At 37.0% G+C, this 27,270-nt stretch overlaps 1 protein-coding gene and 1 non-coding gene across 2 annotated transcripts in view; one reads left to right on the forward strand and one right to left on the reverse strand.

Annotated features, from left to right (window-relative positions):
* The window catches only part of LOC139714511 (guanine deaminase-like), a 48,303-nt gene extending 30,322 nt beyond the window's left edge, over positions 1-17,981 (reverse strand). Inside the window, exons 1-3 of the mRNA XM_071626217.1 lie at positions 17,544-17,981; positions 10,366-10,454; positions 4,022-4,193 (exon numbers count right to left, since the gene is read on the reverse strand). Coding sequence (XP_071482318.1) covers positions 4,022-4,193; positions 10,366-10,454; positions 17,544-17,681 — 399 coding nt within the window. The 5' untranslated portion in view covers positions 17,682-17,981. The remainder of the gene's footprint in view (positions 1-4,021; positions 4,194-10,365; positions 10,455-17,543) is intronic.
* A 9,214-nt stretch (positions 17,982-27,195) lies between these two features.
* On the forward strand, positions 27,196-27,270 carry Trnaa-agc (transfer RNA alanine (anticodon AGC)). Its single transcript has one exon. It is a non-coding gene; the product is annotated as a tRNA-Ala (tRNA).

Genomic DNA, 27,270 nt, shown 5'->3' on the forward strand with positions numbered 1-27,270 from the left:
TGGGGGAGGGGGGGGGGGGGGTTGGGGCCCCCCTCGACGTTTTTCACAATAACTCTGTAACGTTAATCTCGCGCCACAATGTTTTATTACTTTTTTCTTTTAAGTCTTGCGCAACTTTTGAGGCCGAATTTGTGACGCCCAGGTGCACAGTTCTGAAATCACACAATATTTTGTAAGTGTATGTCAGTCCCGAAATTGCTAAAAAACGTGTACAAATCCAATCCTAATTCTGTTGCTGACCAAAAGTCATAAAAGTATCATTATTTTGGCTTCTACTGATCAAAAACAATTTAATGTTGTTTATGATTGGAATAGTGACTTCAATAATTTCCATCAAAAAAAAAAAAAAAAAACAGAAAGTCGAAAACAATGAAATACATAAGAAATTTAAAAAACAATAAAATACATAAGGGAAAAATTTTGATACTGCCTTTTTTGTATGTACATTCAGTAAGAATTCTACAGAGAGTACATGTACCTAGACCAAAAATTAGCAGTTTTGGACCTTTAATTACAGATTTACAGCCAGCTTTTAAAATTTAATTCATAAATGAACATAATTAATTTACTAAAAATAAATTTGAATAATTGTGAAATAATTACCCATTCAGTTTTGTAGATAACCTTGTGGGGGACGCACATACTAATTTTCATTGCGATCATGCTGTCAACGGCCAAGATCCCACGATCCAACTTAGGGTGTTAAAAATTACATTTTCGATACAGGAAAAACTTAATAGTCTTATGCTATGAAATTTAGTGTAGATGTAGATTATTGAAGATTCCATTTCTGCAAAAAAAAACTAAATCAACAAAAATAATGATCAAAATCCTTGAACCCCACCAAGGAGGGAATTTGCTCTTGCGACTTTTGCCTGAAACTGTTGTCGCGGGACACAAATGTTAAAAAGCATACAATTCTTAGAAGAATTCAAAGTTTATTTGATAAAAATCAGTTTTGAAATGGCTGAGATATCAAACAACAATGAAATCAAAACAAAACGACCCTAATGAAAAGTGGGTCACACTTTTCATTAGGATCACTTTATTCTACATATCTCAAAAGACCATTTGTAGATCTCCTTTGACCTCCTTCCACCTGAAATCAGTACCTATGTGATGTAGACACCATCCACCAAAATGTCATTGGTCAACTCACCATTGTGACAGTGATACATTTAAGTTCTATTCATGACTCTTTGCACAATGTCACTTCTATTTAAGACTGGGGGGGGGGGGGCTTTTTGGGCTCCCCCTCGATATTTTTCACGATAACCCTGTAACGATAATCTTGCGCTGCAACGTTTTATTACTATTTTTCTTTTAAGTCTTGCGCAACTTTTGAGACCACATTCGCGACACCCGGGTACACGGTTCTGAAATCATGCAATATTTTGTAAGTGCATATCAGACCCGAAATTGCTCAAAAACGTGATTTCATGTACAAATCCAATGCAAATTCTGTTGCTGACCAAAATTCATATTAAAGGTATTGAGCGATCATTATTTTTACTTTTACTGATCAAAATCAATTAATTTCATGTTGTTTATGATCGGAATAGTTTTGCCAATGATTTCCATCAGAAAAAAACAATAAAAAACAGAAAGTCGAAAACAAGGAACTACATAAGAAATGAAAAAAAAAATATAAGAAAATAATGCCTCCGGCCATTTCGTTGGCGGAGGCATAAAGAATTTGATACCTCCCTTTTTTTTAATGTACATTCATAAGAATCCTACAAAGAGTACCTAGACCAAAAATTAGCAGTTTTTGACCTTTAATCACAGATTTACAACCATTTAAAAAAAATTTAATGCATGAATTAGCATAATCAATCTATCAAAAATAAATTTGAATAATCGTGAATTAATTACCTATTCAATTGGTAGATTACCTTGTGTGGAACGCGCGTGCGATTTTCATTGCGATCACGCGGTCAACGGCCAAGATCCTCCCTCCTCAGTCCTGCGAGGCATCAAAATAGCCCAGTCTTTTTAGGGTTAAGAATGCATAGCTGCTGAAACAGTAAGATTTTGTTAACTATGAAATTCTTCTCTGAACAATTGTACCTATGTGATGCAGACACGGTGTCCACATCACATAGGTAACCTTCACTTCATATCCATTTACTATAAAAAGGACTAATGAACCAAAATCATCTTTATCAAAAACTTGCATAATTGAAATTTTTCCATTTTGGTTCATGCAAAATATATGCAGAGGAAAATTATAACAAACCATTTTGTTTTTTCATTCCTACTTATTAAAGTTTGATAGTGAATTTGAAGAGCACTTTAATAGTGATACTACCCTGACATGTTCATCTCAGTATTTCATGAAAAATAAAGAAGTCAGTCTTGAAAACTGCATCACATTGAAATGCTATGTACATTATATTAACTTGCATTTCTGCGGACATAATGTTCTAATCAATTTCATTTGGAATTCTCACCAAATAATCCCTCAAGAGTTAAAACAGGGCAAGTGCCATAATGTGTCTCACAAATTCGCGTACAAGAAATTGTACTCGAATGCGATATAAGAGATAAAAAAAGAGATATAACAGACAAAAAGAGATATAAAAAGGTAAAAATTTATGGCAAAAAAGAAACATGCCATAAAAACTTATTGGGCCCGTAAAGTTTGTTGACCCAGGGCTGTCTGTGACCATTGACCTTGTGGTGACCATCCACTCACCAAGGGACATCTACAGACTGTACCATCCAAGTTTGGTCACAAACGGACCTATTGATAAAAAGTTATGACCCAAAATAGAAACGCGCCATAAAAACTTGACATTAGGCTCTAAAAGTTTGTTGACCCCTGCTTGTGACCTTTGACCTTGTGGTGATTATCCACTCCCCAAGAGACATCTACCATCCAAGCTTAGTCACAAATTGAATTATGGATCAAAAGTTATGACCCATAATAGAAACGCGCCATAAAAACTTAACATTGGGCTCTAAAAGTTCATTGACCCATGCTTGTAACCATTGACCTTATGGTGACCATCCACTCCGTGACTCCCCAAGGGACATCTACCACCCAAGTTTAGTCACAAATGGAGTTATGGATAAAAAGTTATGTTCCAAAATAGAAATGCGCCATAAAAACTTAACATTGGGCCCTAAAGTTCATTGACCCCTGCCTGTGAGCTTTGACCTTGAGGTGACCTTCATATATGGCAAAATGTGAAACTTTGTATGACCCCTCTTCCCTCGAAGTTTGATTGCAATTGAAGCCCAGAGTAAAGAGTTATTGAAGTTTTTGTAGCGTTACGGACAGACGACGGACAACGGATGGAAGGACGACGGACAGACAGACACCGCAGGCGATCCCTTAGTCTCCCCTCACCTCTGGTGGGCTCGACAAAAATAGTGTCCCCATATAGGTATTCATGAATTTCAATATTTAGCCATAAACTCCAAAATGAAGTATGTTGTTTGAAATTCACTTGAAATTAATATTTAGAATGACTAATGATTCCAAGGACTCAATTTGAGTTGAATAAACTCATGTTGAAATTTTGACCAAGATGCTATGTTTTGTGCCCCAATGCAAGCCGATGGAAAGACACACATCACAAATTGCATTACGATACCTCAAATGGTTTTCACATCACCATAAACATGCTATCTGGCAAGTGATAATCTATTGTGGAGTTTACAAGGAAATGAAAATGGTAAAGTTAGACATTGAGTTCATATGGGTAGGTAATACCATTGAAATTAGTACATGATTTTTACATCTCCCAACAGCATTCTTACATTTCCCGGTGAGAAATGTTTACATTTCTCTGCTTTTTTACAAAATCTGGCATTCTTACAAATCCCGGCCCCACATAAACACCCCCAAAACAACATTTCATGGTAGAGGCATTAAAAAAAGGGGAGGAAGACAATTACACACAAATAAAAAGAAACAACCAGAAAGTTGAAGATTACACTTGACAGAGTCTTTGCCAGTTATTATAATGGTTAATTTGAATGCGTCAAGCTTAACAATTGACAAACATCTTACAACAACTCTCCTGTAGGCTTCTGATGCAAATTTGATGTCCTTGTATTGGGCTTCTACAGGAAAGGTGTACTTATTGAGCCAGTCGAGTAGAGGAAGGTCTAAAGCCGTGCCTGCATAGACATACTGTGGTGCATGGATGTGGGTATCAACCAGGCCAGGCATTAGAAACTGGCTGCAAGGTATGCGCAAATTGTGAAAAAAAAAAGTAAAAAAAAAAAGAGAAGTTAAAAACATTGATACATTGAGAGAAGTAAAAATTATAATTTTGACATGAAGCATGAACAGTACCTTGACAACCAGATGCTGATTATTCATTTTTTGTCCACCTTTTATGATGTTCCACATGTTTGCAGTCTTCAATTACCAGAAAGACTTATGATTAGAGCATTTGCTTGGAACTACAAAGTTAGGGATAAAAGAGCAAATTTCAGACCGAGTATTGCTTCTTTTTCGTTAATTTGGACATTACAAAGTATGTTTGAACAATGTGTGGGATAGACTATTGCAGAGATTATGCAAAAATGAGAATATCCTTCTCTAATTCAAACAAATTACAAAAAAAAACATTACAATTGTTACAACTTTGGAAAACTGTTCTTATCTTTTCCCATGTCAAAAAAGCCATTACTTTATTCTGTTGTTGTTGAAAGGAAAAGTACAATATCACTCAGCTGAACTTCATGGCTTGTTTATAAGCACAAACAGGGTATGCAATCATGGTTTTCTCACTTTAACCTGTTGTAACTTCTTATTAAAGAATGCACCAACTGACAACAAAATTCACATGAGGCATAAGTAGACATAAAAAAATCACATGTGGTAATACAACAGATAATTTCCTCTCATTTACTGTTAATTACTGAAGATCAATTATGGTACCAAAAAGTCCCTCAAACCAATGCAATGCATCAAGCTAATTTCCTCTCATTTACTGTTAATTACTGAAGATTAATTACCAAAAAGTTCCCCAAACCCATATAATGTGTAAAACAAAAGAGAAAAAAACCCCAACATTTCACTACTTTTAAATGTAAAATCAAGATTTGAGGTACAAATTCTAAGTCTACCTCTAAGTGTTTGGTATCAAATTGATGCATAAATTTGTTTGTTTGGTTTTTTTTCCTGCCATTGCTTGCATGCAATAAAAGAAAAAACAGTGGTCCTTTCTGCTGGAGAAAGTTAGAAGGTCCAAAGTCCTGTTATGGTATCATAGGAGTATAATGCTGGCTTATTTCTGTGACATTGTGACCTTTTAACCCATGTTGTAAATGGAGAAACAGCTCATTTTACTACTTTTCCTGAAAGTACTGAAGATACACTACAATGTACGTAGTGTGCAGTTTGCCAATGAAGGTTCACCTAGTTTTGAGTTTTGAGCCATCTTCAAACACTGAGGAAAATAAGTGCAGCCATTTTTAGTATTTTCATGAAGGTATCCTAATTTGACAACTTTAGAGAATTTGTTTCTTTCTTGAATATCATTGGTTTTCAGCCCTGAATTGTACATTTGTAGTAATTTATTGCGTAAAAATTTTAGCAAATTTGAGCAATAAGAACTTACATTTTCATATAATTATTAACAAATTGCTGCAAGAAAGAATAAGAATGATCCATGCCCACTTTCTACTGCATCAAGGTCATTATGATGAGTGTTTAGTGTCTTATTTCAATGTTTTTTTTTCCTTTTTTAAAGGTATCATTTAAGCAAAAAAACATAGTATTTTGGCTTAATACACCATTGTTTGAGTGTCACAGCTTGGATATCAACTCAAGTCAACATAAATCTCACATTCATTACTCCATCTGTGTTTACAAATATGTAAGAATGGATCTAAACACTAAGTGCACATGTATGAATACTCAAGGTAAAACTGCAAAGATAAATATTTCATGAAAAATATCATATCTTTCAACATACCAGCCCTATTTTCATAAACCTTCTTAATAATGACCAGTGATATGTCTCTTACATACATGTATTCCTGAAAGTTTCATCTCCTTCACTCTTTGGCAAAAGTGATATATTATTTTTCATATGAAAGTGGTTTTACATGAATTTAAAGTAATGCCTATATACTATTGATCACCGAAATATGACATTAATTCATACTTAGTGATATGTCATGGTTATGTGCTTATATCGTGGCAAATGAAAGGGTTATTTATCAGGAACATCTAATGGCAATATCAGTACGAAAAAAACACCCACCAAATTTCTCTTTTTTAATTATTTTTACCATACATATTAGTAATTTTAATGTTATTTGACACCCTGAAGTAATTACAATGCTACATTGTAATCTATGTTCATTTTAATGTAAAATTTTGACTCTTTTCTTTAAAGGGATAGTACAGTATTGGTGGAGATGAGAATTGGGCTTTTAACTTCTTGCGAGATACCAGGAAAACACTTATGAAATAGTACAGAGCATACCATTTTAAGAGGAATTCAAAGTTTATTTGATGAAAATCGGGTTTGGAATGACTGAAACATCCAAAAACAAAGTAAAACAAAGCGATCGTAATAAAGTGTGGGTCCCACACTTATTAGAATCGCTCTGTTTTGGATATCTCAGCCATTTCAAAACCAATTTTCATCAAATAAATGTTGAATTCCTCATGGAATTACATGCTCTTTCATATTTCATAAGAGGTTTCTCATTATCTCACCAAAAATGTTAGAAACCTGAAATTAGGTCTCAACCAAAACTATACGATCCCTTTAACATGAAATGAATATTTGCACACTCCGCTAAAACAAACAGCAACTAGAAATGTCACTATGGTGACTGATATGCCTCTGCCATGATGCATGGTTCTCCTATAGGTCTATAGTACAATGTCTTGACAATGTGGGATGACAGTTTCACATAATCGGCAAAATAATGAAAAGACAGGTTTGTCACAAATGTGTTGAATGTTCACTTTCCCTGAATAAGGAAAAAGTGAAATTTAGCTCTTCCACTTGAGCTGTGACCTTTTCACCTAGTCTCCCCTTTTGTCATGAAACTTCCCTGAAATCTCTACTGGGTAATACATGCATATTATGTACATCAAGTTTGAAAAAAAATCCTGCTGGCATTGCATGAATATCAGGGAAATACCACGGTAGTGAAATTTTGAGGAGCTGACCATGACCTTTGACCCTGGCCTCTGACCCCGAAATTCTCTTGATAATCACTACCAAGCAGTACATGCATATGTACCAAGTTCCATGGAGATACCAAAGAACCATCAATTGGAAAGATATGGAGAAAAATAAAGTGAAAGTTTAACTTTTTCACGTGACCTTTGACCTCATGACCCAAAACTCTCTCTGGGTTATCTTTATGTGGTAGTACATGTAAGTTTCAAGAAAATACCTTCAGGCACTGCATAGATATGGAGGAATTAGTGACATTTTCAGCATTTGACCCTGACCTTTTGACCTTTGACCTTGAGCATGGGCACCAAAGAGTTGATAGGCTCAATTTTGCCCACTAATACATGCCAAGTTTCATTACGATATCTCAAACGTTTTTTTTTTAGTTACGCTATCCACAAAATTGATTACGGACGGAAGGACAGACAGAAAGATGGACGGAAGGACGGATGGACGGACAACCCCAAAACATAATGCCTCCGGCGACACTTCGTGGCGTAGGCATAAAAAGCACATCTTCACCATGTTTCTCATTTTTCCGATATTATGCATTTCCATACTAGTACCCTGATTGTTATATATCACTTCCAATATGATATATGGGTCTTTTTTCGCTAAGTGTATATTTCTGTATCCCTCTAGTTTTAACGTAATACTGTATAAGTGGAAATTTTCGCAGTGTTGAAATTTTTGCGCATTTCGCGCAACCACAAACTAGCTCGAAAATAAAAGCATGCAAATATTTTTGCTTGCCGTATGTTCTTGTACTCCACGTCTTGATTCTGCGGAATTAAGAACACGCGAAACTTTTTTCACCCGGCCAAGCGCGAAAAATGAGTAGGTAGCGCGAAAACATCCACTTTTACAGTATGCAAATAAAAAAGGTCATTTCATTACTTTCTGTTCTGTTTATGATGACTTTCATTCCTGTAATTAGGATAACATACAAAAAAGGGGATGAATTGTTCATCCCGACTTATTTTTTAATTTTCTGGATCTGTACCACTAAAAACCCCACGTCCCGGTGATACTACAAATGTGACCGTGCATCACAAAACGAACAAAAAGTCACACCCCTTAATTTTACATGAGGTGAAACAGGTTAACCAAGTCAATATTGGGTTTTTCATATTTTCTGAAAGAGCTATCCTTCTTCTCCATTTAATACTGAAGTTTGGGATCATAAAATGAATGGGAAAGTGCATTTTCAGCAGTTTTTCTACAACCCCTTTTTTGTAGAGTGGTGAGATCAGGTATGTCTTTAAAGAGTCCCATTTCATTTCTTGAAACCCTTTGCCCATTCTTCACTCTCAAGTCTAATAACTTTTGAAGGAATAATGCTAACTGTTTTGAAAGTGAACAGTAATCATGGCTAGAATGTGTTAATAAAGCATTAATTTCAGCCTAATCTGATAATCTCTTCATTGTTGTTGCTCCAGTGGTTTACACCCTGTTTTTTGTTCCATTCATCGCACAGCTAGCACAGTTTGATAAAGATTAAGCACTTGAATAGATCCTGTACTTCAGAGCCTCTTTTCTCAGTTCACACTTTACCAGAGTGTGTGCTTTCTTTCCAGTATGTAGATACATGTAGGTTAGGGGAGTCCATTTCAGTTAAGCTGTACATCATTTTAAACGTATCCGGGCAATTACCCCCAGAGGGCAATTACCCCCCGGCCAAATACTGGTTAGTGGTATTGAAGGTTAGAGTAAAGATTAGGGTTAGGGTTAGGTTTAGGTTAGGAGCTTGGAATAGGGTTAGGGTTAGGTTCAGGATTAGGATTAGGATTAGGGCCAGGGAAAGGGTGCGGGGTAATTGCCCAGGGGGTAATTGCCCTAGACCCATTTTAAAGCTTAGAGTCCGCTCTTTCAGAATCTACCCTTAACTAAAAATCCATGTACTGGTAACTTTTTGTTGGTTTTGTGGTGCAGGGTCACAAACAAGAATTCTAGCGTCGTATTTCAAGATTGAAGCATGTTCAAACGTTTTTGAATGCTTTTTGAATTACATGTAATTTCAAAGAGTAACTATAAGCACAAGCGTGTATTACATTGTTAGCACAAGATATACCAAAATCAAACTATTTAAGTAAAAATTAAATTCAAAACTAAAAACTGTGTGTCCCGCAATTTTGCGTCATCTCAGTCATGAACATTTAGGGCGCCACTAACGAAAAGTGTTGGGTAACCTAGGTATCGATTTTAGTTCTACATGTATGACAGTTATATGCTGAAGGTGACTCACCTTGTTTTCCCCATACATTGTATTTTAATCCAGAGAGTTATAATTTTGGGGGAGCCAGGTCATAGCTTCACTCAGTGTCATCTCCGACCACTCAAAATTACATTGTATCAAATCAAATCAATTTATAATTTTGGTGGCATACATGTGTAACAAGAGAGAAGATCATACCCTCTATCAGCACACATGGTTCTTACAGCAGGTGAATGGATTAGGGAGATGATATGAGGCCATTAATCATTGGGCCCATCATCTTCGTCATGAAAAGTGATGGAGATGATGTTGACGGAATTTATTCATTTTATAAAATAACAATAAAGTGATAACAAAAATGCATGGTGTTAATCATATTGGAAGTCCTTTATAATAACTGAGCACTCTATTTATTTTATGTTCAGTTGCATTAAATATGAAATCTAACTCTAAATTTGTTTAATGCTATTAGATTACAAAATGTCATCTCCATCACGTCATCTCCGCCACGTTAGATTTTGCATTTGTTATTCACTACTGCAGCGCTAAAAATTGATAGTTATCTTAAGTGAAGAAACACCTCATAAAGATTGCACCTGTAGTTACTGAAGTCAACATTCATCATGATTTCAAACTTTTTGAAAGAGTTTCCATAATTTCTGAGACACTTTTTCCTTCAATAATATGTAAGGCCAAAAATATACACTTAGCGAAGAATGACCCATATACCTGTGTTGATAAATAACTATGAACTTCAGCATAAACCACAAATTTTTAAATTGGAATAAAGTCACTTATGAAATCCTTTAAAAATCCTATTGAGTGTAGGCACAAAGTACACGACTGTCTGCCATTGTAAAAAAAAAAAAAGGTCTAATCTGATACTGATCATGAAATCTCTACACACTTCACTCAACATTATATGAGATTGTAAACTAAACTGTGTAAATAGATTTATGATGGACCTCCTTGCCAATCCAAACTTACAAATCTGTCAAGTATGTGACACAATCAGCTGAAAGACACCTTGTTCTGAGTTCTTCATCGAGATCACTCTCTGGTGTAATGAACAGAATCTGTAAAACAAAACAAAAAATATGAAAACAAAATTTGACAGTGTTCATAGGCAGATTAGGCAAAATATTTTACTTGCATACATGTATAATCTGAGATGAGAGGGATAAGACTGTCTCTGTTCATTGGTAACTAACTTTCAGAGATAACAATGAGTACTACGTATTACAAAAGAAAACCTAATGGTGTCATGAGGGAGTGTAACAACAACTGCAAAACATCAGTATCTTCAATGATGATGCCATTTAAGTATTGACTGTTTGATCTCCATGTTGCTTGTCCTTGAGTGGATCAGTATAAAACTGAGCTCAATTCATGTACACAATAATTCTTGGTTCTGTTGTTGTTGTTGTTTTTTGTGTCACTCTGACAAGTATCTTTAATAATGATGATGTTTAATAGCAACACAATGTCTATACGGCATAGTTTTCTACACTGAGCAGTAATCTACAAAATAATAGACTGCAGTTCTGCTGTGACTTAATTTCTGCCATAATATTGTAGATGTTGTATTTGTTCAACACCATTTCTGTTTGGACACTTTTGAGAAACCAAGGATATTATGTCTACAAGTGCAAGCTTTGCAAGACTTTGTGTTTCAATACAATGCTAATCTGTCCAACATCACAATAATGCTTACATTCTTCTTTCTTTTCTTCTTTTTTTGCAAGACACATGAACTGCAGAACTGTGGATAAGGCAATTCTTCTCATACATTGTATCTAATGTCTTTCATCTTTTATGTAATACTATTTTCTTTTGATAGCAAGATACTATGTAAAGGTTTTTGTTTCAGCTCTTGGCCATACCACTGATTGTGTATGCACATACTGGGTCAGCATGGGGAATACACTCTGCACCACAGACTCATTCATGTGCTCACTTGTTAAACCATGGGTACAAAATCAAGTCAATGAATAATGTGCTTATTATTTTGTAAGATTAGAATGTACTGGTAAACTAGTGAAACCACTTGCCAACTTAATGTATTTGTAGCTGAACTTTGGTAAAATAATGATCAAGAGATTTGTTGTTGTACCAAATTATCATGTCAGATGTCTCAAATGAATTGCAGTTTTACAATTATGTACTGTATCAACTACCAGCTCTGATCAACAATTTTTCATTGTAATACAGTTTCAAAGTCCACAAAACACATACAATCTCTGAGAATACAAATCTTTATGTGCTGCAATAACTCAATTATTTTTGGCCCCAATGTGGAAAATGCTGAAATTTAGATTCTGAAAAGTAACAAAGGCAAACTGAAATCTATTTCACAGATAATATAACAGTATTCCATAAATGATTAATTTATCTACATGAAAGTCTAAATGTCACCCTTCAAATGTAACAAACATACTGTACAATGCACATGCCCATTACGTGATTGGAACTCTTTAATTGGGTTACATGTAGATCTACCAATGATCCAAGTGATAGACGGGCATTTACCAGGCATAGTCTAGAAATGTTAGACGAACCAATAAATGTGAGGAACAGGTCTGTACATGCATACAGCTGTAGTTAACCAGTAGGGCCTACAATGAGGTCATCTGGCAAAACATATTTTACAGATCTTACATGCCAAACAATTAAAGTAAGCACTCAAGACACGTATCTACGTAAAAGTTAAAACTTAAAGTTGTCCTTGAAACATATTACAAACATACAAAGCATTCCCATTACGTGGTTGGGGCTCTTTAATTGGGTTAGCTACAAAAGTAATTCATTAAAGTGATAGGAGGGTATTCACCAGGCATAGTCTAGAAATGTTATCAGACGAACCAATAAATGTGAGGAACAGGTACATGCTTGTCTGTACATGCATACAACTGTACAGATTGTAGTTTAAAACCAGTAGGGTCTACCATCCGGTACAAGGTATTTTACAGATCTTGAATTACATTTTACAGAACAGTAAGTATGGTACTCAAGACATGTAGCTACATGAAAATCTAAATGCCGCCCTTGAAACACAACAAACACACAATGTACATTTGTACGTACATTATATGCCCATCACATGGTTGGGGCTCTTTTAGGGCTTAATAGCTAATCTATTAAAAGTGATAGAGGGGCATTCACCAGGCATAGTCTAGAAATAATATTACAAATTTATGTACAATAATTTATTGCAAATACTATGCACAATAAATTAGACAATCATGTACCTGTGCATGGTTGCCTGTTATGTACCAACCGTCGCAAGGTACTGGTGTTATAGATTTATCCCTCTCTGACAGTGACAATCACTGCCATTTTTCTTTATTGTTTTAAAACATTAATAGACCTACATGTAAATACATTGACAGTCGCACCATAGTTTCCAGCAGAAAGCCTTCATTATTTGTGTGAATACTAATCATGAAGAAATTGTGAGGTGCTGAAAGTGCATTATACAAACAAATTTTGCAGAGCTTAGGTATACGGTACCCGGTTCCCATGTCAACTCTGGTACAAAAATGTAGACAAAAGTGTCTGCATTCATGGCCTACATTCATGTTTAGTTGTGTTATGCTGCCCAGTGAAATGGCTTTGATTGAAAGATTAAGTTTCCTCTATACAGTATATCAGTTTTCTTTCTGCATGAAAACTGCGTGTATCATATGTACTCACAGTATTATTAAAGGGACTGTACAGTACAGGTTGAGGTAGGGATTCATGTTTTGAACATTCCTAAGTGAGATAATGAAAAGCCTCTAATGAAATATGAAAGAGCATGTAATTTTAAGAAGGATCCAACATTTATTTGATGAAAATTGGTTTTCAAATGGCTGAAATATCCAAAAAAGTGCTAATAATAAAAGGCGACATGCCCCAACTTTATTAGTATCTCTTTGTTTCACCTTGTTTTTGGATATCTCAGCCATTTCAAAACCAATTTTCATCGAATAAACTTTTGATACTCCTTAGAACTGCATGCTCTTTGACATCTCATAGAGTGGTTTCTGAATATCTCACAAAACGTTAAAAGCTAAATCTTCACCTCGACCAGAACTGTACACACCCTTTAATTTACCCCTTTTCCCATGTAGGCCTAGTGCTTGATGTACATTGTAGGCCTACATGACAACTCGTATTGGAGTCAACATAGCATTAGCAATCATAATTGAGCTCCTCGAAGTCAAACTTAATTTAAGATTGACTAAACTTATGGTACCTGTATGCCACTGCCACTGGTTTCCCTGTTCAATTTTATTAGCCGAATCACCACCCACTTCTACGTCTACTCTTCAGTCATAGGTGGATACTCAGCAACGTCCAAAACTGGCTATATATTACACTTCAAATTAATAATAATATCATTAATGTTTACAGAATAATTCCATTGATTGTTTAAATATATTTTATCTTGTATTAGGCCTAACATTACTAGTAATTACTACATTACTAGTAATCGTGATGACGACAACATGAAAGAAGTCTAAAAAACCTTCATTTTCATTAGAACGAAAGTTGAGCAACAGCGAAGACACACACAGCGTACCATTAGCCAATCGTAAATTTTAAGTTCGACTTGAGTAGGCTAGTACTTATATCATACAACACCTATTTAGAGTGTAGCTATCCGATTGGTCAATTGCCCATCATGTGACATTTAGTGAAAGGTTCTATTACACGCTCCGGCTGTCTAAACCGTGCAATTATGGTTCGACCAAAATGTTCTATTGCACGCGCTCTGATGTCACAATAAACAAACATGTGCCACGTGCACTCAAGAATTACAAGTGCGCTTACAAGCGCATACTTTTGTCACTCATTTTTGTAAACAACTTTGTTTCGCATTGTACAACTCATGTAGTGTTATACAGTGACTGCAACTGTGAGGCTACTCATTCGTCTTTCACGGAAAATGGTTGCCATTTCTGTGCTAAATTCAAGAATCTGTGAGTACCGAAATCTGTTGACGTTCGAGGTGTTGTATAAAACAAATACAGTCAAACCTGTCTATAGCGGCCACCCAAGGGAGACGGAAAAAGTGGCCGTTATAGACAGGTGGCTGCTATAGACAGGTAATCCAACTTTGTGTACATTGCTCACATGTACTATGTATCACATTGTATCCTTACATGCGTATGTATGTGTGTACGTATTCACACACCATGTGTTTCATGCATTTAACCATGCCGGAGTATATGAAATTGTTGCACAGTATGTGTATTGTTGTGAAGAAAGCTTGACACTAGTGCATTATTATGACTGAATGAGGGATGAATGTAGCGGTGGTGATCACTGAACGTTACTGCCCCGCACGGCAACAAAAAGAGAAAAACACCACTGAATTATCGGCTCGGCTACGGCTCCATAGGGTTTTTGGCCGCTATATAGACAGGTTAAAATCTACTGCGGGAAACAAAATTTGTGGCCGCTGGCCGCGTTAGACAGGTGGCCGCTATACACAGGGTCTTCAACAGGGCTTTTCTCCGGGGGAATTTTTCAGTGGCCGCTATAGACAGGTGGCCGCTAAGGCAGGTTTGACTGTAGTGTATGGTCTATACTCGTGCAATGGAACCAGATTTCACACTTGGTGAAAGATGAGGTGCACTATTCAACTCGGCTTCGCCTCGTTGAATAGAGCGCCTCGTATCTTTCACCTCTTGCGAAATCTGGTACCGGTAGTGGTAGTGGTACCATTGCACTTGTGACCATTTTGTATACTACAGTAGATCCCATGAACGGGTAGACATACTACAGTGCACTCCCGTTACGGTTATAACGAAGTAAATCTTCTGGTCCCAAAATTATTACCATTAAAGTCTATGGCGCAAAATTTGCTTATAATAACGAACACGGTTATAGCGAAATTTCCATTATAACAAAGTCTTTTCCGAGTGCCACAGACAAGGAAAAACAAAAGAAATGTGCTCCGTTTAAATATAACGAAATGCGAATTGCTTTCGAAAATATGTAGCGGAACAAGCATTTTTATAGCGTCTCTGCATGGGTGAACGCTTCACACCATTGTGTGTTCCCTCCTTGTGTCACGCACAGTTTCTGAGGGGAACTTGATGGGTTTATTACTGTAAGGCCAAGTAAAAAAAGAAACCAGTTTCTCGTCCTCGCGCGCATCGATTTTGGCCGCCGCATCGATTTTTTTACTATTTACTATTTTCAAAATGGCGCTGAAAATACCAAGAAATTCATAATTCTCGTCCCAGCCCGCTCCCCGCCCGCATCGATTTTCAGTTGCCGCATCGACATTTTTGATATTTACTATTTTTTCGGCCGCCGAAAAAAAAAAAGAATCGACAATTCACCTACCAATCGTGATTTGCCTTCTGGCAATACCACGCATTGCGTCCTCTACTTAGCTGGAGTACAGTTGTAGCTAGCTTCTGTAGTGCGTATGTACTAACGCATGCATGTCACACTGCGAGCTCGGCAAGAAGGAATGACCCACAAAGCAGTCGAACTGTAGTTGGATGGGCGCGCGGGCCGGCCTGGCGGGCTGTGATGTACAGCGCACTCGGTACGTCGTGAACGCGATAGCGGCAACATTTTTTGCGAACAATCGCTGATATTCCACGCATATTTCACGCATTGTTCGTATTTTTCCCCGTTTCTCATATTTTAAGCGGATGAATTGTACTGTACAAATGCTTGTGAGGATTGTATCGAGTATGTATGTATACATTTTCATGTCATTGTGACTATAATCATTTTGTGCATGTGTGTGCAGTGTCGGAATTTACGGTGCCAGTGCAGTGGCCGTGCCGGCCGCGTATGCGTGTCTGTAGATGTCAGGGTCCCCATCCCCTGGCTGTCTGCACGCGACGCACGCATGAACACATTAGAATGTGTAGAGGCTCAAACACTCGAACTCTGCTCTGTAACGTTGCATCTGACGGCGATGTAGTATTGTTCTGAGTATTTGAGAAAATGAATGCGCTTTTCCAGCAAATGTAGAATTATTAAATGGGTTATCTACAAAATAAATAACTTTTCCACGGATTCTGGTTTGTCTCGTATTCCTGCGGGATACTTTTCTTTACGATGTAAATTCACGGACACGGCCGTGAGTCGTATAATGCCATATCTGTATCATTTTGACATCCATCTGCAATTGTACCAGCCAGTTTCCAGTTGAATGTGCTACAATTGTGCTGTGAAGAGATGCAGATACATACCAGCTGTGCCACGGGACACAAAAAGTCACAAACACCAATGATAAATAAAGCAGTGTTTTGAATATCATGGAATGTCAGTCGTACATTTGTTGATAGAATGTTTTATACCTGTTTCAATTAATAGCACAATACATCAGAATTGCAAGTACACTGGTATCAGAAATGCCATTACAACGCTATAAATACCAGTACTAAGATGGTCATTTTCCCTTGACATCTGTAGTGGAAAGAAAAAGCAAATGTATAAAAATTCTGCATGCATGGAGTTTCATTTCAAGTATGGTACATATTATATATCTATTTGTTTGAAAATGCACAGAGTGCAGGCAAGACATACACTTGGGACCTGGTCTCTCATAACACAGCTACCAGAGTGATATTTAATTTCATGAATTGGATATAGAAAATAGTAAAGCCCTCTTTCGTTACCTTTCTCAGAATTACCGGACGAGAAACACATATTACTTTCATTTTGACAATCCTCGAAAAAATAGTAAGATATCAAATAGTAAGGACCTCCCTCATTGCCTTGCTCAAAAAACCCGGACGAGAAACTACTTTCTTTTTTTACTTGGCCTAATACAGTTATCCCATCACGTTTTACATAGAACTAGCTTTCCAGTGTATGATGAGTATTCAGCGAACAGATTCCTTGTTTTCGTTATATATTGTATTTGTTCGGTTATAACGAAATTTCGTTATAACGAAAGAAAACAGCCGGTCCCTAGCATTTTCGTTATAACGGGAGTGCACTGTATAGTTACTACAAGTAATACGGTAAGTTATAACCCCCATAGGCCCCGGGGGAGGGGGGGGGGGAGCACCTCGCGTTAGATAGGGCCGGCTGGTCATGGTCGCAGTTTAGGATAGACAGTGCATGTGCAGTGGTAGTGACCGATCGGGCAATCCCAATGCGATAGACAGAATCGTTTTTGTTTGTTTGTTTGTTTGTTTTTTTACCTTGCCATTTCGATGTTCAAAACCGATGGCGAAATTACCCAGAACGTCCAGTGGCTTGGAGGCAGTTGAGTGGACCAGAGTGCCACAAAACACTGTGGTGGCGTTAGTATTGGCATGGCCTGTGTCTGCCATGTTCATGTAGACTTGTCTCACCGATCGGCCGACCGTAGCTCGTACGCACGCTTGCCCGACCCGTAACCGTCCGGCTGATCCACCGTCAGGATGCTGTAGCAGGTTGGACGCAGCAGACGAAATCCGGTCTTCATCGACGGTACGTGCTACACTGTATTTCGATGATTGCGGCCTGTCAGTGTCAATGACAAATGGCGTTTGTCCTTTTCTTTTTATTATATAGCGTTGAAGAAAGCTTGTTGGCTGTTCGGTGATAGACAAAGACCAGGGAGGTCAGACGCCTCCATTAGATCTCATCCCATGTGATAACGTTTCTGGTCTGCCGCATCTGCGCGCACCCGCACTGATGTGATCTTCTGCACTGAGCTGAGGAGCAGCAATTCAATACGCTGAGTGCAAGTGCAGAGTCCGTGGTACAATACCGCGCGACCTGCTAAAATTGTTGCGGAGGCGAACTGTCTACTGCTATCCTCCTAGTCTGTACAGATACCGCAGGCAAGAGTAACTACAACATAACTAGTGTACCCTGTACCATTGTATTCAAAACTAAACCAGATTATAGAAGAAAACCACAACCTTCAGACAATCAAGGACAAGGCCGGATACAAGGGAACTCGTGCGTAAAAATGCACGCACGATCTAGATCACTTTTATTGTACAGTATTAAAGTATCAGGGGAGGAGAGTCGTCTCCTGCCTGGCCGTCGTTTGTTGTTGTTGTTGTTGTTAATTTCACGGCTAAAAGTAGTCTGGCTTCCAGACACTCTGCCCGTACTATTTCGCTATTCATCTGGATATTGACGCCGTCAACATCGAACATACAATTAGTTTTGTGTCCACAGAACTCTACACACGGAATTCTGTGTTGTTGGTTTTTTTTTTTCGTTCTTATCTTAATTTTAGGCGTGTATCATTCAGTGATGAATATTTACGCCTATTTTGTCCTGCAGAGCCTTTGCCTTCGTCGCAGGGTCAGTTCAGTCGTTTGTTGTTGTTGTTATTATTTTGATTTTTTAAGGCGTGTGTCATTCAGTTGTGAATATTTATGCCTAAAATACCTACTGAAATTTATAGGGTCCTACTAATATCTTTTTTTTTCTTTGAAGAACACAAATTCAAATAATAAAGGAGAAAAAAATCGCTGCATTATATATTGCCGCAATTTTGGAGATTCTAAAACAGACTGTCATCACCAAAGAGGTTCTACACTGCAAAAAATCCGGTGTTAAATAGTGAACACCGAGCTGGTGTTAAATTTTCGGTGCTCATTTATGGTGTTAAATTAACACCTCCGGGTGTCATTTCCAAAATTTAAACTTTTTTTTTGAAGAGTTTCTTAGTAACTGCACTTCTTGTTGATTTTTAATTTAAACAAGACGATCAAGAATTTTACATTAAAATACAAGATTTTTGAAAAAATGTGAAAATAAATTTACACCAAAGTAACACCAGCTGGTGTGGTCTCTTATTGAAGCTGGACGGGTGTTAAACCATTGATATGAACACCAACAAATATCAAATCAACACCATGTGGTGTCATTTTTGAATTAACATCAGTACAGTGTCAAAATAACACCAGGTACAGTGTCAAATGAACACCACGAAGTGTCAGGCGAACACTTTTCAACACCATGGCAGTGCATTTTTAACACCTGTGGGTGTGGTCCTCTATTGAAGTTTGATCGGTGTTAGATTTAACACCCGTGGTGTTAAATCTAACACCGATGTTTTTACAGTGTAGAACTTCTTTGGTCATCACCCATCATGGGCCGTTTTTGCGTATTTTCTGGCCAGCCCGGTTCGCTATCAGTATCCCCCCCCCCCCCCCCCCCCGGCTTCTCAGCTTGAGCATGTGCAAGCCTAGGCCACTCCAATATGTACCGGCCAAGACTGGGATGATGTCTGTCAATCTGAATGTGATCTCCTTTTCCGATTGAATCACTGAAACCAAAAACAAAATATAGGGGCCCTGTAATTTCGAAACCATTGTAACATAAATCAAGGCAGATATTCTGGGCTACCTGTGGGACGCAAATGATCACACATACATACTTCTTACATTTTTAGTTTACATAATACATTTATATACATGCACAAACATACATACATACATACATACGTACGTACGTATACATACCTACATTAAAGGACAAGTCCACCTTCATATACATAAGGATTGAGAGAATGCAGCAATATTAGTAGAACACATCAGTGAAAGTTTGAGGAAAATTGGACAATCCGCTCAAAAGTTACGAATATTTTTAGTATCTGCACAGTCACTGCTGGAAGAGAAGACTACTACAGTGTATGATGTCACATGTGTACAACTATACAGGGAAAATAAAAAGAGAATTTCACAAAACTTTACTTTTTGAATAAAGCGCACATTTCTTCGACTTGCCACTGACGTATGTTAAAGGGTGTGTACAGTTCGAAGTGAGGATTTAGCTTTAAACGTTTTGTGAGATATTCAGCAACCACTCTATGAGATGTCAAAGAGCATGCAATTCTAAGGGGTATCAAAAGTTTATTTGATGAAAATCGGTTTTGAAATGGCTGAGATATCCCAAAAACAAGGTGAAACAAAGAGATCCTAATAAAAGGTGTGGTCTGTAGCCTTTTACTATCATCACTTTCTTGGATATCTCAGCCATTTGAAAACCAATTTTCATCAAATAAACGTTGAATCCTTCTTAAAATTACATGCTCTTTCATATTTCATAAGTGGTTTCTCATTATCTCACTTAGGAATGTTAAAAACATGATTCCCCACCTCAACCAGTACTGTACAGTCCCTTTAAGGTTAATATTATTCCCCCTGCCTTCTGAAAGAGAGAAGTCGAGTGTTATTTTGTTATGCGAGAAAAATGGAAATATGTTGAATTTTCTTTATTCTTTCTTTATATCGTTGAACTCATATGACATAACAAGCTATAGTAGTCTTTTCATCCAGCCGTGACTGAGCAGAAACATCACAAATTCATAACTTTTACGGATTGTCTGATTTTGCTCAAACTCTCACTGATGTGTTCTACTGATATTGTTGCATCCACAGAGACTCCAACTCTCTCGTTTTCGACGGGAGATCTCCCGCCGAAAACCCATTTTTTTCAAAATCTCCCGTTCTCCTGCTTCGGAGATTTGATTTCTCCCTGGCTCTGTGTCTCCCGGTGGAAAGGATTTCTTACTTATTGCTATCGCCGTATGTTGAAAGAATAAGCCTTATTAGATAGCACCAAAAGCATCTAGAACTATAGGAACTTAGCGCTTCGCACACATCAACTTGGAGTCTCCCGTTTGATAGGGGTTTCGGGCGGGAGAATCTCCAGATCATGCAGAAGGTGCTTGGGGTTGGAGTCTCTGCATTCACTCAACCCACATGTCTATCAGGTGAACTTGTCCTTTAATATTCATATCCACATGCACATGCCTATAATGTACCTATATACGCTTGCTCACCTTCACACTTCCATTAGACCTATTAAATCTAAATCAGGGGTCGGTTTTAGGTTTTAGGTCCATTACTTTTTATTCTTTATATAAATGACTTACAGTATGCTAGCAAATATTTGGAGTTGATCTCATATGCAGATGACACCAGTTTTTTTATTTCATGTAAAGATACACAAAGTATCAGTGCAATCTTAAATTGTGAATTAGAGAAAGTTAATCAGTGGTTCATAGCCAATAAATTGAAATTAAATGCAGACAAAACATCATGCATGATATTTAGACCAAGAAATAAAGTAGTAAATACTGATGATTTTGATGTTAAGATTGCTGATTTTATAATTCCAGTTGTTTGTTCTACCAAATTTCTTGGAGTTATCATTGATGATCATTTAACATGGAGATATCATGTCAATGAAGTATGCTGTAAAGTCTCCAGAGCAATAGGTGCAATCAATAGTATACGTGCAATCATGCCCTCTGAAATTCTTTTAAAGTTATATCACACTTTGATTATGCCTCATTTATCTTACTGTAATATAGTTTGGGGAAATTGTGCAAAGTATCTTTTAAAGCGTATTTTTGTCTTACAAAAGCGTGCAATCCGTATGATAAGTAATAGGCCATTTTTAAGTCACACAGGTCTTTTATTCAAAGAACATAAATTATTGACGATTTTTGATATGAATAAATTCTTTCTCGCTGTCTTCATGTACTCATATATGAATAACATTTTGCCAAGGTTTCTTGATACTTCTTTTATTCAAAACAAGAATAAATATAATACTAGACAGGTTGATAGATTGTATATCCCAAATTTTAAGTACTGTATTTCAAGATACACTTTCAAATATATGGGACCTGTTTTATGGAATGATTTACCAAATGCAATAAAGTTGTCTAATAGACTTTCAATATTTAAAAGAAGTTACAAATTCTTTCTTGTTCATAAAGATATTAGATAAATTTCAAGTTTTATTCATTGTATAAGCACCACACTTTGATGACTCCTGCCTTCTTATATGTATAGTGTTCTCTCTGTTGTATAGTTTTCTGTTGTTATTGCATTAATGTAATCTATTTTAGCTGTAATATTTGGGATCAGCCGTAGAAAGACCAATGGTCTATGTTGATCCCCCCACAAACTGAAATGATTGCTTTATGTTGTGTTTGTCTGTTGTGTAATTGTAATAGGTTCAACATTTCCTCTTTTGTTCCAATGTTATACTGTGTATGTATCGTTCCTAGTATCCTTTGTATTAATGCTTTTTATCAGGATGTGGAAATAAATGAAATGAAAAAATGAAATTGGGTATTGACGCGTCAAACTCAAAAGTGTTTCCCAGGGTTCAACAATTTATTGTAAATGATTATATATATATGGAGAATCTCTGTGTCCTTCTTACGAAGGCCACCATTGCTTTTTGTGTAAATAGGCCTATTCTGGTGAATTTAGGAGTCTCAAATCATAATGTTCTTTCTATTATAAATCTAGAGCATTCGATTAGAAAATGTTTCGTTGTTTCTGGTATATCACATCTTTCACATAACCCGGTATCATGCTCCTTCAATGGAAAAAGGTTATTATTCAAGGCAAGTATTATAGTCTAGTGGGATTTGGGGAAAATATGACTGTTAGAGGCATTTTTTAGTAAAAGTTGGGAACCGGTCTATTTTGTATAATTCAAGTACACTGAATCCAAAAATTCCGGTTCCCAAGCGGAATTTTGAGTCTAAGAGCATCTAATTTACATAAACAAAATGGCCACCAATTCATTGCTTTTTAAGGTATTTCGATGATCTAATTTTCATCAAAATCTCCCTAGACACGAGGAAATAGTAATAATTTCAGAAATTAAGGTGCAAAGACAATAGCTAGGTCATCAGTTGCTCATGGCTTTCAGTTATATATACAAATTAAGAAGTGAAATATGCAAATTAGGAGTTGCCGCTGATACAGCAATGCATTACCGCATATGTTGATAATATGCGCATGTTTACCTACGTGTTCACTTCTGTTTTTAATCACTTTAATAAGTTATCGGGCAAACAAAAAGTACTTAGTGTCACCAGAGTCGAATCAAAATTAATCAATTCAAAAGAATTCAATCAATTCAAAAGAATTGAATTTCACTTATGCAAATATCTATGCAAATTGGTATACACGAGGATACATAACTGGTAGGATTTTAAATTCTACAACGCATTGCCGCAATATATGGATCTGAATCATGATTCTGATGATAGTTATCATTGTATCAAGACCGGTTCACGATTCCCAGTGTGATAAAGAGATACAAGAACCGACTTAAAGTATTAGAATAAAACATGCATCTCATTTGCACAGTAAATTATGCAAATGTTTTTCTATTTTCTCAACATTATTTTCCCCTAAAACAAAGTTTTGCTATCAAAATGTACCTTGGCGTAGTGAAAAAATAGATATGCTATCGGTCAAACAAAGTGTACATGGTGTCATCTGAGCCTGAGGAAAATCAAGTACTGGAATCAACCAATTCAGAATAAAAAAATGAATAACAGTATTTGCAATAACGTATGCAAATTGGTATGCATGAGGCTATACTGCGACAGGCTTCGAGATTCTACAACACATTGCCGCGATATATGAATCTGAATCATTATAGTTATAATATCAAGACATAAGTTGATGATTCTTTTGTGATAAGGAGATACAAGAAAAAAAAACAGGTATTACAGAAATACCCTAATAATCTAATTTGCATATAAATTATACAAATAGTTGGCCATTTCTATGGATATATTCCCTAAAACATCAAAAGTTATCAGGTTAGGTTATCAGGCAAACAAGTCGTACATTATGATGTCGTCAGAGTCCGAAGTAAATCAAGTACTGGAATCAATCAATAAAGGAGAACTGAATGACACTAAAAGGAAATATGTTTGCAAATTGATATTCAAGAGGCCGTAGACCAAGCAGGTTTCGAGAGTTTACAACGCACTGCCGCAATATATGAATATGTTTCATAACAGCTTTAACATCAAGACCTGTTAATGATTCCTGGTGTGATTAAGAGATGCAAAAATTAACTGCAAGTATACTAAACAACACACATCTATTATCTCGTTTGCATAATAAATTATGCAAATATTCACCCATTTTCATGCATATTTACCACCAAAACAAGGTTTTGCCATCAAAGTTATTGGGCAATCACATCACTATACACTATATACTCTATGGATTAGTGAAAGGTCACTTTATTCTTCCCTGTACTTTGTCGTTTTCATTGGATAGATTGGTTTATAATTGTTTTCAATAGGTTGAATTTAAAATCAAGTGGCAATTTTCATAAATCTCGTCATAATCTATGGGGGGGGGGTTATCTATCTCCTCACCCACTCTGCAGGCTCAAGCAAAAAAAAAATGTAAGGAAAATCCTGGTATCTCGGACAGTGTCGGAAACAGAAACGAAGGATTAACTTTGTAATTCTAGTCATCAACACCTTTATATTTTGGCTTAAAAGAAACGTAATCTGAGTCGAAAAGTCTATTTCTCTATCGAGCTAAATCGATCTACATTCATGCAAGGTTTGCATCATCAAATTGTTGCTAACATGCACACACTGCTGTACATCGTAGGCATGATTTGTGACATTTCCATCGAAATGTTCTGCATTGCTTTCGCATGCACATGAAATCATCTCAAGGCAACTTTGCAGGGTTGGAGCTAGATATATCAGTTGTACAGGCTGGACCAGATCAAAACGTTCCCACCCATTGTCTACTGGTGAAGAAAGATCAGGTCTGGCACAGTGAGCAGGATTTTTTTCTTTTTATAATCTTTTTTTTTAAATACAGGAGTATTGTCGTTGAACTGCTTCCGCGAGCGTTCAGTATACTTTTGTCGGTAAAATGACGGAACAGACATTGTGCCAAACGAGCTTGTGTGATGCATCTTTTGAATCGAATATAAGTTTATTCTTATAAAGACGACTGATAACAACCACGTTCTTGGAACCCTTTAGTTTTCTTCTCGTACGAGCAGTTGTATATCCTTGACGATTGTGAGTCATTGATCACTTGCTTTAATAAGAGTGCTACTGTCAGTATCAGTCTGGCAGAAAAAGCACAACTACAGTATCTATACACGGAAGAAGGCCTCTTTAAGGTAGCCATTGGATGGATGTTATCTCTCAAGGGAACAGAAGTAACTTCATGTTAGCAAGGTGGTGGAAAACCCAGGTCCTCCATGAAAAGATCCATATCCTAATTCTTGGGCAGAAATTCAAATGAAACGTGGATATTCAAAAACTATACTTGATAAAGCATAATTGAGAGGCAAAATGGCGACCATTTACGTCTGATATGAAGTGGAATCTTCTGTATGTATTAGCATGGTTTCTAATGAGTATTCATTATTCTTTAGTTCTTACAATCCACTGGCCCTTAAAGCTAGAGGCCTGTTTGCTGAGAGTGTCATTTCTATGATCTGAATCACACCTGGTGAGATATATCATAAGTCAGACAAACAAGGGAGCGTGGCGTCGTCCAGTTATGAATAAATTGAAATGCATCATACTTGGCGGTTATCACTGGCGGCATGTTATCCACGTATATTGAAAACAAAAATAAAAAGGAACAGGAAGGAGTAAACCCCTTATTTCGCAGATTGCATTGGCCGAGGCAATTTCAGAGTTCAAACTGTCTTGGAAGTTGACTAAGTTACATTCTTATAACAGATGTAGAAAGATATAGGTAGATGTGTGCCACACGTCTTTTTTTTTTTTCATTTCTTCTCCCTTATACCCCGTTCCCACTGCCGATCAGATCAACTCGATCAAGACATTTAGTGAGATCAATCCCGATCACCTATTTTTACCAGAGCAATCCCGACCAATAATGATCGATCGTCCTTCAACACGATCCATTCCCGACCGCTATTCGATCTTTTACGATCCACACCCGACCATTCTCGACATCTCCAGAATCTCTCCTCGACAACCACACAGATCTCTGCTCGAACATCCCGATCTACACACAATCAATACACGATCACTTCACGGTCAATACTCGATTTCTACTAGACTTCTTAGACCAGGTCGACGTGACTCGATCTGTGTAAGATCTTGCATCGAACGGGTCGGCAGGTTCGTACAGTGATGGAGTGATAGAAGAATTTATACTTGTTTACGGCGTGGCCCAAAAGAGTGCTATGAAACTGACTCTCAATTGCAAAAGCATGAATGAACGAAAGAAATTATTATCTTTAGTAGTTGATAGAAGAACACCTCATATTTTGAAACCACAATCATCAATTCTCGTGCAGGCGTTTCGATTCTACAATAATTTTTCCTGAAGTCTTGTGATTTGCATTTTTGATACTTTTGCCGCCCTAGCCATTCTTGACTGAGGGACAACTTTGTCAACTTTGCAAGATAAAGCTTCCGACAAAAATTGCTGCGCTGGTCTATAAAACGATGACAAACACTGATCGCTACTGTTTGTGAGCCACTCAAAAAGGTACAAAAATACATTCAGTTGTATTCATTCATCTTATCCGTTTTCAGTAGCTATTTTGGATGCATTCGTTATCAGTTTTTTATGGCTTCACTATCGCTCGGTCAAGTAGGATATCAGTGCCCAAAGTTACAGATTTTGTAAATCACAAATTTTCAGGGAGATCAAAGCGCCTGCACGAAGGTTGATTATCAATGTGTCAAATAAAATTTGAAGTGTTCTTTCTATCAAATAATGCAACGATTTCATTCAGTCGGTCATATCTTTTTAAATAAGAGACAGCTCTCGGGTCCCAGGTTCAAATCCCGATGGAATCCCATTTTCTTTGCTCATTTTTTCACTAAAAATGTATATTCTTTCTGGTCAGTTTATTCTGTTTTCATTTGTTACAAACTCAAAAAGCTGCATCACTTCTGTGATCCCTCACATTTATCCCCAAGTTGAATTATCCTTACGGGTTTATGCCAGGTTTAAGAGTGGCGTGCGTGTCACACACAAACACACTGCTATAGCTTCTGACCATCCGAGCATTGAGAATTAGGGGTTTCACAGACGAACACTAAACTAGGGCTTTCTATAGCTCAGTCGGTAGAGCACCGGGCTAGCAACCCGGAGGACTCGGGTTCGAATCCCGATGGAATTCCAT

The sequence above is a fragment of the Diadema antillarum genome, unplaced genomic scaffold (assembly GCF_040938485.1).
Source record: "Diadema antillarum isolate AM-2024a unplaced genomic scaffold, OU_Dant_1.0 seq00002303_RagTag, whole genome shotgun sequence".
Classification (NCBI taxonomy): Eukaryota; Metazoa; Echinodermata; class Echinoidea; order Diadematoida; family Diadematidae; genus Diadema; species Diadema antillarum.